The 12,358-nt window shown below is 41.0% G+C and overlaps 1 protein-coding gene across 1 annotated transcript in view; it reads left to right on the top strand.

The window, feature by feature from the left end:
- Window positions 1-12,358, top strand: part of TM2D1 (TM2 domain containing 1) — a 52,832-nt gene that overhangs the window by 12,524 nt on the left and 27,950 nt on the right. Inside the window, exons 3-4 of the mRNA XM_012807191.2 lie at window positions 506-614; window positions 3,934-4,025. Coding sequence (XP_012662645.1) covers window positions 506-614; window positions 3,934-4,025 — 201 coding nt within the window. The remainder of the gene's footprint in view (window positions 1-505; window positions 615-3,933; window positions 4,026-12,358) is intronic.

The following is a 12,358-nucleotide window of genomic DNA, read 5'->3' as shown; positions in this document are numbered from 1 at the left end:
CCCAAATAGCTGGGACTACAGGCACTCAACACAACACCTGGCTATTTTTGATTGTAGTTGTCGTTGTTTGGCAGGCCTGGGATGGATTTGAACCTGCCAGCTCTGGTGTATGTGGCTGTCCCCCTAGCCCCTTGAGCTACAGGCGCCGAGCCACATTATGTTTATCTTATATATAAATACATATACTTATTTATTTATTTATTTTAAGACTTACTTATTTACTTTTTGTTGTTGCTGTTGCAGTTTGGCCGGGCTAGGTTTGAACCCACCATCGGTATATGGGGCTGGCACCTTACTCACTGAGCCACAGGCGCCGCCGTACATATACTTATTTATAATATAGTTTTCCTACCTAAATTAAAGCCTTGTGTCAAATGTTACATTGGGAGGCGGTTTGTTATAACGTATTCTGTGCTTTGCTAATCATAGAAAAAACAATTATTGACATTTGCTACATAAGAAAAATAATGGTTTCTTGTTTGTTTGTTTTTTTTCCTGCCTTCAGTTCAGTGTTTTCCAGCACCCAACATAACTTGTAAGGATTTCAGTGGCAATGAGACACACTTTACTGGAAACGAAGTTGGTTTTTTCAAGCCCGTATCTTGTCGAAATGTGTAAGTACAGTATTAAAACTTAAATTTTCGTATTACTCACCTAAGTTGTATCTTGATTCCCTGAATTAAAGAGACAGTCTATCTTTTTGCTTGGATCAGAAAGCGTGTATTTTAAATGTGCACCTTTTTTAGTAAATGCAATTCACCGATGAAGTAGAGCTAAGTCCTTGACTGTGTGGGATAATGAAGACTACAAATGGCCAGTTCACGGCAGTCATCATGTGCTACCATGTCAGTTATGAAAACTTCTGTTTTCAAAATCTCGGGAGTTTCTAGAGTACAAATAGGACTTATGTACGTCTTGTGTTAGAAAAATGATAATTGGCTCGGCGCCTATAGCTCAACCAGCTAAGGCGCCAGCCACGTACACCTAAGGTGGCGGGTTCAAATCCTTAGCCTGGACCCGCCAAACAACAATGACGGCTGCAACCAAAAAATAGCCAGGCGTTGTGGCGGGCGCCTGTGGTCCCAGCTACTTGGGAGGCAGAGGCAAGAGACTCGCTTGAGCCCAGGAGTTGGAGGTTGCTGTGAGCTGTAATGCCACGGCACTCTGCCCAGGGGGACAGCTTGAGGCTCTGTATAAAAAAAAAAAGAAAAAAGAAAAATGATTATTATTTGCATGTTAAGGGTGTTTTGAAACTTGGTTTCATTCTTTGTAATAGATAAGGATGATAAACAGAATTTAAAAGTTATCACTTTGGGATAGTAAGACAAATAGATTTATTAGGAATGTTCTGTGTTTGCAGGAGTTTTATTTTTTTGAAATAAGAGTCTTGATTTGTTGCCCAGGCCAGGGGGCAGTGAAATTATCATGGCTCACGGCAGCCTCAGACTCCTGGGATCAAGCCATCCTCCTGCCTTAGTCCCCTGAGTAGTTGAATAGCTGAGACTACAGGTATGTTGTCATACCTGGCTAATTTTTCTCTTTTATAGAGATGGAAGATTTGCCCTTGCTTGGGCTGGTCTCAAACTCCTGCCTCAACCTCCCACATTGCTAGGGGTATAGGCATGAGCTGCCACACCTGGCCTGTTTGAAGGTTGTTTTTTTTTTTTTTGCAGTTTTTGGCCGCGGACTAGTTTGAACCTGCCACCTCTGGTATATGGGGCCAGCGCCCAAACTTAAACCCTGCAATCTTATCCCAGTTAATGGCAACTCCGTTCTTTTTAGTTGCAGCTGTCATTATTGTTTGGTGGGCCCAGGCTGGATTCTAGCCCACCAGCTCAGGTGTATGTAGCTGGTGCCTTAGCTGCCTGAGCCACAGGCACCAAGCCTGAAGGGTTTGTTAAGATTGATTTTTACTTTTTCTATAATAAAACTTAAATTTTATTCTTACACAAATACTGAAAACATTTATTTTTACCCATTTTTATTACTTTCTGGCACTATATTTTTATTTTACTTATTTATTTTTGCGACAGAGTCTCACTTTGTTGCCCTTGGTAAAATGCCCCATGGCATCATAGCTCGTAGCAACCTCAAACTCTTGGGCTTAAACGATTCTCTTGCCTCAGCCTCCTATAGCTGGGACTATAGGCATCCACCACAACACCTGGCTATTTTTTTGAGATGGCATCTCACTCTTGCTCGGGCTGGTCTTGAACCTATGAGCTCAGGCAGTCCACCCACCTTGATCTCCCAAGTGCTGAGGGGGGAGCAGGTGACAGTTACCCCCTGTGTCTGGCCTTCAAACTCTTTGGTCCCTGTTACAGTTTGACTTTTTTTAGCAAACATTCATCTCTGTTAGTCTCCGTCTCACTTCATTGATTTTAGGCTTGGTTGTGTGACTTAATTTGGTATATGTAATTTTTTTTTTTTAGAGACAAAGTCTTACTCTGTTGCCCTCAGTAGGGTGCTGTGGCGTCACATAGCTCACAGCAACCTTCAGCTCTTGGGCTTAGGCAATTCTCTTGCCTCAGCCTCCTGAGTAGCTGGGACTACAGGTGCCCCCCACAACGCCTGGCTATTTTTTGTTGCAGTTTGGCTGGGGCCAGGTTTGAACCTGCCACCCTCAGTATATGGGGCCAGCACCCTACTCACTGAGCCACAGGCACCGCCCTCGCCTATGTAATGTTGATAGATTTGAAACAAGCAAAGACTTTAGTGTGCTTGTGGGGTTTAGCTTTCCTTTTGCACCTTAATGATAAGTTCTGAAAAGCACATTCCCCAAGTAGCTGCTATACCTCGAGTTTGGGCCCTAGAAAGACTTAAATGGAACTGACTTTAACTGAATCCATAGCCTGTGTCCAAGCTCAGCCAACCTTAGCTTGAAGCAGAATCTCCCAGCTGAACCAGCTTAAGTCAGTTGAACCACAGCCAATCTGCAGTCTGTTAGTATGAGAACAATAGTTGTTGTTATGAGCCACTGAGTTGGGGGTGTTTTGTTACACAACAGCACTGTGGCCATTGCTGACAAATGCTTCCCTGCTGTCTGTTCCAGCACAGCAGCCAGAGGGAGCGTTTAGAACCTAAGCAAGTCATGCCATGCATACCCTTGCTTAAAATCCTGCAGTAGATCCTGTTTTTCTCAGTAAACGTCAGTGTCGCAGTGGCCTACCCAAGACCATGGCCTGGTCCCTCCATCCTTGGTTACCTCCCTGACCACGTCTCCTAGCACACTCTCCTTTCTCGCACTCCTGCTACTCTGGCGGCCCATCAGGTCTCAGACCCTGCAGGTGTGCCGCTGGTTGTGCGTCAGCTGTTTCTTTGTCTGGGACCCTCTCCCCTCAGAGTGCGTGTGGCTGACTCACTTCCCTCAGGTCTTTGCTCAGACGCCACTTTCTCACTGAGGCCTCCTCTGAGTCCCCCATTTAATAGCTGCTGACATTCTGGACTCCTTACATCCCTGCTCTCTTCCTTTTTTTAAAAAATAACATTTATTACTTTCTAACATAGTATATGATTTACTGTTTTTTTTTAATAAAGAGTTAGGGTCTCTATTGCCTAGGCTGGAGTGTATTGGTGCCATCATAGTTCACTGCACCCTTGAACTCTTGAGCTCAGGTGACGGATCCGCCTCAGCCTTCTGAGTAGGTGGGGCTACATGTGTACACCACAGCACCCCACCGTGATTTACGTTTTAAATATGTTATTGCATGCTGTAGCTAGATTGCAGGCTCCTCAGATACAAGGATCTTTGCTACTTTTATTGTTTTTTTTATATATCCCAATAGCCTACAATAGTGCCTGGCATGTAGTAGGCACCTAGAAAGTATTAATAAGTACAGGTAACAAATAAGTACAAATTAATCATTTTGTTTTCTAAAATGTTCACGTGTTGGAAATACATGAATGTGATGCCCAGCTTTAAATCTCATGCAGGAATGGCTACTCCTACAAAGTGGCAGTGGCACTGTCTCTTTTTCTTGGATGGTTGGGAGCAGATCGATTTTACCTTGGATACCCTGCCTTAGGTGAGTATGTTTCATTAAAAAAAAAAATGCTGTGAAACTTGCATTCTTATTAAACATATGTATTCTTATACATTAAATTGCTGCGTGTTATAAATTCCATGCAACTGGAGTTGAATAGTTAACATTCTTCTGTAAGTATAGAACTTTTGGTTAGCTCTACAGCACAGCTTAGGTAAGAAATGTTGACTTTTCCTTTATGAGAACAGACACAGTAGAGTGGCATTTACTGAAGACAGTGGAGTGGAGCTGTCTCTGCTGGTGCCAAGCGCACAGTGGGTGTTCAGTGTTTTCTGAACAAATATACATCCCCTCCCCTCCAAAGAAGTTCCCTTTGCCTGAGCCTCTGTCACTGGAACCTACGTATTTCTTTCAGGACAAGTTGGGGTTGGAACTTTGGTAACCAGCTTGATCTAGGCTGGGATTCTGACTTCTGTCACTCTGAGTGTCCCTCAGCATACCCTACTCCTAGCTATAATCTTTACATTTACTGCAGTCACCAATACTTACAAAAAACAACTTGTATTTGCCCATAGCTTTGGTTCAAACAGTATTTCACATGCCTCCTTTAGTTAAGCCATTACGACTGTAAATTTATCATCCTCTTTAAATCCTCTTTAACAGTTGGAAAACTGTCACCAGCAAGGTTAAGGGATTTACTGAGTCTAGAGTCTTTGCTTTATTCTGTGACATATTTGTGGTTATCGTCTTTGTTTTATGGATAGTGAGATTGTCACGAGATTAAGAGATTTACCCAAGGACACTCAGCCAGTAACCTCAATTTGAACCCAAATTTCTGGTTTCAGCGATCATGTTTTATTCACTATAGTATTCTGCTTCTGTATTAGCCCTTCACTGTACACGTTTAAAAGTTTTGGAATGTTCTGCTTTCCAGCTAGCAGAGTTGACCTCACTTCTTCCATGTAGCTATACCAAGATTCAAAGAGGAATCTTCACTGTGGGGATTAGTGAGGGTATGTTTCTGACAGCTGTACTTAAAACTGAGTTATAAGTTCATTAAATAAAAGTCAGAGTGGCTGGGCGTGGTGGCTCATGCCTGTAAATCTAGCACTCTAGGAGGCCGAGGCAGGTGGATTGCCTGAGGTTATGAGTTCAAGACCAGCTTGAGCAAGAGTGAGATGCCTGTCGCTACTAAAAATAGAAAAACTGAGTAGATGGGACTGAAGTGCCCACCAAGATGCCCGACTATTTTTAGAGATGGGGTCTTGCTCTTGTTCAGGCTGGTCTTGAACCCGTGAGCTCAGGCAATCCACCCGCCTCAGCCTCCCAGAGTTCTGGGATTATAGGCGTGAGCTACCGTGTCTAGCCTAAATGATTAATGTTGATACTGGTTTTAATAAATATTTTATAGAACATGTGCTACTTAAAAGAATTTGTGCTATGTCATGTGGTTCAAGTTGATCAGGGTTTTTATAGATACAGACTGTGGGCAGGTCCCTTTCCTTAATAGTCATATCGAATGCTAATTTTAGACTAGGTGTTATATGAGGCAGGGAATGACAACCCCACTTCAACTTGTTCACAGAAATATAAGGAAACAGACAAATAAATGAATAATAACTCATAGCATGGAATATGGAAAAAATTTAGGGTTAAGGGCAGGGTGTAGGGGAATATCTAAAAATGGCATTAATTCCGTTCTTAGAGCATTAGAGAAAACATTCCAGAGGAGCAAAGATCTGAACTGAGTGGCTTGGGGGTTTTGTTTGTTTTAGAAAGGCAGGGTCCTGCTCCGTTGCCCTGGCTGGAGTGCAGTGGCTATTCACAGACACATCTTACCACCCTACACCCTTGGACTCTTGGGCTCAAGCCATCTTCCTGCCTCAGCCTCCGGAGTAGCTGGGACTGTAGGCAGGGACCGTCACGCCTGGCTCTGAACTAAGTTTTACACAATGATAAAGAGTGACCTAGGTGATGGGGAAGAGTGGGGGCAGAGAAAGCAGGGAATAGCATAACACCTAAAATTACAGCAATGAGATGGGTGAGGGAGGTCTGAGAGCCCGGTACAGTAGGAGAGGACTTCAGGTAGTTTGTTTGAACCATAGGAAGGAGTTTGTGGGAGATGTTACTAGGTTAAATGAAGCTACATTAATGAATAGATTTATGCTGTCTGAATTTCTTGATTATAATAATTGCAGCAGTAGAAACAGTGATAGCAAAGGTAGAAGCAGAATTGATATTTATTAAATGTATCTCATTTAATTCTTAGTGGCCTTTCTATCTTTTTTTTTTTTTAAGAGACAGAGTTTCACTTTGTCACCCTCAGTAGAGTACTGTGACATCACGGCTCACAGCAACCCCCAGCTCTTGGGCTTAGGTGATTCTCTTGCCTCAGCCTCTCGAGTAGCTGGGACTATAGGTGCCCACCACAACGCCCAGGTATTTTTTTGTTTCAGTTTGGCCGGGGCCCGGTTTGAACCCACCACCCTCAGTATATGGGGCTGGTGCCCTACTCACTGAGCCACAGGCGCTGCCCGTTTCTATCTTCTTACTGAGACAGTCTCACACTGTTGCCCAGGGGATTGCCATGGCGTCACAGCTCACAGCAACCTCAAACTCTTGGGCTCAAGCAATTCTCCTGCCTCAGCCTCCCAAGTACCTGGGACTACAGGTGCCCGCCACAATTCCCGGCTATTTTTAGAGGTGGGGTCTTGCTCTAGCTCAGGCTGGTCTTGAACCTGTGAGCTCAGGCCAATCCGCCTGCCTTGGATTGCAGGGTGTCAGGATTACAGGTGTGAGCCACCACCCCTGGCCCCTTACCTACATATTTCAATCTTATTTTTGTATTTCCAGGTTGTATGTGGGAGCGATCTTACTCACTTTTATGATTTTTAGCTGGTATCTATTTGTAGTTAATATGTGGAACTATCTTTTCACAAAGAATCTTGTTACATAGTATTTTTATATTTCAAATTAGGTATCTTGTAAGAAATGCAAGTTTAACTTCATAGGAGATATTCATCAACCCCTCCAGCCACTGTGAATTTGCCTCTCACAGTCATCACGGTTTGGGTTATGTCATTGTCTCTGTCCTGGATTCAGAGCTCTCTTGTCATGTATTTTAGGATCTTAGCTCTTAGAGTAGGCCCAAGGATGAAAATGTATATAGGACCCAGAATAGAATTGTTGATTTTGACTATGGCGCTAAGGCACAGAAGATGATTAGGGAGGAAAATGTAGCATAAATTAAAGATAACTGGGGCTGGGCACTGTAGCTCACACCTGTCATCCTAGCACTTTGGAAGGCTGAGATGGGTGGGTCACTTGAGCCCAGGAGTTCAAGAGTAGCCTGAGCGATAGGAAGAACATGTCTCTATAAAACATAAAAATTTAGCTGGACAGGGTGGTATGCACTGGTAGCCCCAGGTACTCCAGAAGCTGAGGGAAGAAGTTGCTTGAGCCTAGGAGTTTGAGATTGCAGTGAGCTTTGATGATGCCACTGCACTCTAGCCTGGATGACAGAGTGAGACCCTGTCTAAAACATAATAATAATAATAAAATGAAATAAATTTAATTGTGTTACTAATAAAATTTTTAATTTTTTTTTTTTTTTGGAGACAGAGTCTCACTTGTCACCCTTGGTAGAGTGCCATGGCATCACAGCTCACAACAACCTCAGACTCTTGTGCTTAAGCTATTCTCTTGCCTCAGCCTCCCAAGTAGCTGAGAGTACATATGCCTGCCACAATCCCCAGCTATTTTTTGGTTTAGTTGTCATTGTTGTTTGGCAGGCCCAGGCTGGGTTTGAACCTGCCAGCTCCAGTGTATGTGGCTGGTGCCCTAGCCACTGAGCTATAGGCGCCAAGCCAAAATTTTTCAATTTTAAAATGTCATCAATGTTTTTTCCTGATTATTTTTTTGTGGCATAACAATGTATATATTTGAACTGTCTACTATAAACGTAAAGTTTGGATTACATAGCATTATATTAAGTCTAAATAAATAAAGATTTTAGGATTAAAAGATGCTCTTAACTCTGGTGTACTGAAATTTAAAGATTATTTCCTTAGGCCTTTTCTCTTAAAAATTTTTGTAAGATTTTTTCTTTTTTTTTCTTTTGTTTTTTAAGACAGGGTCTTAGGCCAAGGCTGGTGGATTGCATGAACTCATGAGTTCGAGAATAGCCTGAACCGGAGCAAGACCTTGTCTTTAAAAGTGGCTGGGTATTGTGGTGGGCTCCTATAGTCCCAGATACTCGGGAGGCTGAGGCAAGGGGATCACTTGAGCCCAAGAGTTTGAGGTTGCTGTGACCCATGGTGGTGTCTCTAGGAAAAAAAACCCAAAAACAACAAGACAGGATCTTGCTCTATTGCCCAGGCTAGAGTGCGGTGGCATGATCCTAGCTCACTGCAGCCTCAAACACCTGGGCTCAGGGATCCTCCTACCTCAGCATCTCGAGTAGGTGGGAACACAGGAATACTCTACCATACCTGGCTAATTATTTTTATTTTTTGTAGCAATGGGGTTTACTGTTACCCAGACTTGATCTCAAACTCGTGGGCTCAAGCAGTTCTCCTTCCTCGGCCTCCCAAATTATTGGGATTATAGGCGTGATTACTGGGATCATTGCTCCCAGCCCATATTGAGTTTTTCCTTTCAGTTATTAATATTTATTTGGTAAGTGAATTAATAAACTATTTGGGGGTTTTTCTCTATGTATATAAGGTTCCTTTCAATTTTTCTCCTATTTTCAGGTGAAGATTTGATTTTCATAAAGTATGACTTTTTTTTTCTTTTTTTTTTTTTTAAAGACAGAGTATCACTTTATCGCCCACAGTAGAGTGATGTAGTTTCATAGCTCACAGAAACCTCCAACATCTGGGCTTAAGTGATTATCTTGCCTCAGGCTCCTGAGTAGCTGGGACTACAGGTGCCCACCACAATGCCCAGCTATTTTTTTGTTGCAGTTTGGCCAGGGCTACCTTCAGTATATGGGGCTGGTGTCCTACCCACTGAGCCACAGGCACCACCTTTAAAGTATTACTTTTATATTCTATTTTTTTATGCTGTCTAATGACAGTCATAAAATATGTTTATTTTTTAAAATTATTTTCCATTAAATCATAACATTGTACACTGATGCATTTATGGGGTTCAGGGTACTGCTTTGATACACAATGTGAAATGTTTACATTGAACTAAATAACATATCCATTACAATTATACTTATTTGATAATAGTTTTGAAATGTGCCATTGCATCATGCACATTAGGCGAGGTCCTGCCAAATACCCTTCCTCCTCTCATATTCCCCCTCCTCTTCCCTCTCTCCCCTCTTCCCTTCTACTTTCTGGACTATAGTTATGTTTTGCAATTCATTTGAGTGTGTAGGTGATTATATATTGATTTCATAGTAGTATTGAGTACATTGGATACTTTTTTTCCAGTCTTGAGATACTCTACTAGGAAGAATATGTTCCAGCTCCATCCAGGTAAACATAAAAGATGTGAAGTCTCCGTCCTTTTTTTTTTTTTGCAGTTTTTGGCTGGGGCTGGGTTTGAACCCGCCATCTCCAGCTTGTGAGAAGGTGCCCTACTCCTTTGAGCTACAGGTGCCACCCAAGTCTCCATCTTTTTCACAGCTGCATACTATTCCATGGTGTATATATACCACAATTTGTTAATCTATTCATGGGTCACTGGGAATTTGGGCTTTTCCCATGGCTTGGCTATTATAAATTGGGCTGCAATAAACATTCTGGTGCAAATGTCTTTGTTGTAAAATAATTTTTGATCATCTGGGTATATACCTAGTAGAGGAATTGCAGGATTGAATGGTAGGTCTATTTTTAGTTCCTTGAGTGTTCTCCAAACTTCTTTCCAAAAAGGTCATATTAGCTTGCATCCCACCAGCCGTGTAGAAGCGTTCCCTTCTCTCTGCGTCCATGCCAACATCTGTAGTTTTGGGATTTGGGGATATGGGCTAATCTTACTGAAGTTAGATGATATCTCAAAGTGGTTTTGATATGCATTTTTCTGTTGATTAAGGATGATGAGCATTTTTCATGTGTTTGTAGGCCATGCGCCTGTCTTCATCAGAGAAGTTTGTGTTCAAGTCTTTTGCCCACATAGAAATGGCATTATTTATTCTTTTCTTATTGATTAGTTTGAATTCTCTATAGATTATAGTTATCTGACCTTTGTCAAAAGTGTAACCTGCAAAAATCTTCTTTCATTCTGAAGATTGTCTGTTTGCTTTATTTACTGTGCTCTTGGCTGTGCAAAAGCGTTTTAGTTTGATCAGATGCCAGTAATGTATTTTTAGTATTGCTTCAATTGCCCCAGGGTGTCCTCCTCACAAAATATTCTCCCAGGCCAATTTCTTCAAGTGTTTTCCTTGCACTCTCTTCTAGTATTTTTATAGTTTCGTGCCTTAAGTTTAAATCTTTTCTCCGGTGAGAATCAATTTTTGTTAATGGTGAAAGGTGGGGATCCAGTTTCATTTTTCTACACGTCACCAGCCAGTTCACTCAGCACCATTTGTTAAATAGGGAGTCATTCCCCCACTGAATATTTTTGATAGCCTTGTCGAAGATCAAATGATGATAAGTAGCTGGGTTCATCTCTTGGTTTTCTGTTCTGTTCTATAAATCTACCTCTCTTGTTTTTGTGCCAGTACCATGCTGTTTTGATCACTATAGGTTTATAGTATAGCCTGAAGTCTGGTAAAGTGATACCTCCTGGTTTGTTCTTATTTCTGAGTAACGTATTTGCTATTTGAGGTTTTTTCTGATTCCATATAAAACGAAGTACTATTTTTTCAAGTTCTTTAAAGCTTGACAGTGGTGCTTTAATAGGGATTGCATTAAATCTGTAGATTGCTTTGTGTAGTATAGACATTTTAACAATATTGATTCTTCCCAGCCATGAGCCTGGTATGTTTTTCCATTTGTTAGCCTCTTCAGCTATTTCTTTTCTCAGTCTCATGGTTTTCCTTATAGAGATTTTTCACATCCTTTGTTAGGTAAACTCCCAGAAAGTTCATCTTCTTAGGCACTATTGTAAAAGGAATAGAGTCTTTGACTATACTTTCAGCTTGACTATTGTTGGCATATGTGTTGGCATATACGTATCCTGAGACGCTGCTGTATTCCTTGATCACTTCTAAGAGTTTTGAAGTTGAGTCCCTGGGATTTTCCAGGTATAGGATCATATCATCAGTGAAGAGTGAGAGTTTGATCTCCTCTGACCCTATTTGGATACCCTTGCTCACCTTCTCTCGCCTGATTGCAATGGCTAAGACTTCCATTACTATGTTGAATAGCAATGGAGATACTGGGCATCCTTTCCTCGTTCATGATCTGAGTGGAAATGTTTTTCATTTTACTCCATTCAATATGATATTGGCTGTGGGTTTGCTGTAGATGGCCTCTATCAGTTTAAGAAATGTCCCTTTTGTGCCTATTTTCTTAAGTGTTCTGATCATGAAAGGATGCTGGATATTATCAAAGGCTTTTTCTGTGTCAATTAAGAGAATCATATGGTCTTTGTTTTTTTATTTTACTGATGTGATGTATTATATTTATAGATTTGTGTATGTTGAACCAACCCTGTAACCCTGGAATAAAACCAACTTGATCATGGCGTACAATTTTTTTGGTGTGTTGTTGAATTCTGTTTGCTAAGATCTTATTGAATATTTTTGCATCGATATTTATTAATGATATTGGTCTATAATTTTTTTTCTTTGTTGGATCCTTTCCTAGTTTTGGTATCAGGGTTATATTTGCTTCATAGAATGTGTTGGGAAGTATTCTTTCTTTTTCTATGCTTTGGAAAAGGTTGTATAATATAGGTACTGAAAGGTTTGATAGAATTCGGATATGAAGCCATCTGGTCCTGGACTTTTCTTTTTAGGGAGATCTTGTATTCTTGATGCTATTTTAGTGGTTGGTATAGGTCTATTCAAGATTTCTAATTCTTTCTGGTTGAGTGTAGGAAGGTGGTGTGCTTCCAGGTATTGGTCCATTTCCTTCAGATTTTCATGTTTGTGGGAATAGAGATTTTTGTAGTAATCATTGAGGATTTTTTTGAATTTCTGAAGTGTCTGTTGTTATTTCTCCTTTATCATTTCTGATAGACGATATTAGAGATTTTACCTTTCTATTTCTGGTTAGGTTGGCCAAAGGTTTATCAATTTTGTTAATCTTTTCAAAAAAATCAACTTTTTGTTTCATTGATTTTCTGAATGATTCTTTTGTTTTCAATTTCATTTAATTCTTCCCTAATTTTGGTTATTTCTTTTCTTCTGCTGGATTTGGAGTTGGAATGTTCTTCCTTTTCCAGTTGCTTGAGCTGATCCATTAAGTTTTTGG

The sequence above is a fragment of the Otolemur garnettii genome, unplaced genomic scaffold, assembly GCF_000181295.1.
Source record: "Otolemur garnettii isolate 467f Iridium unplaced genomic scaffold, OtoGar3 scaffold00066, whole genome shotgun sequence".
NCBI lineage: Eukaryota > Metazoa > Chordata > Mammalia > Primates > Galagidae > Otolemur > Otolemur garnettii.
Note: the sequence above shows the minus strand (reverse complement) of the source record. Positions and strands in the feature narration are given on the sequence as shown.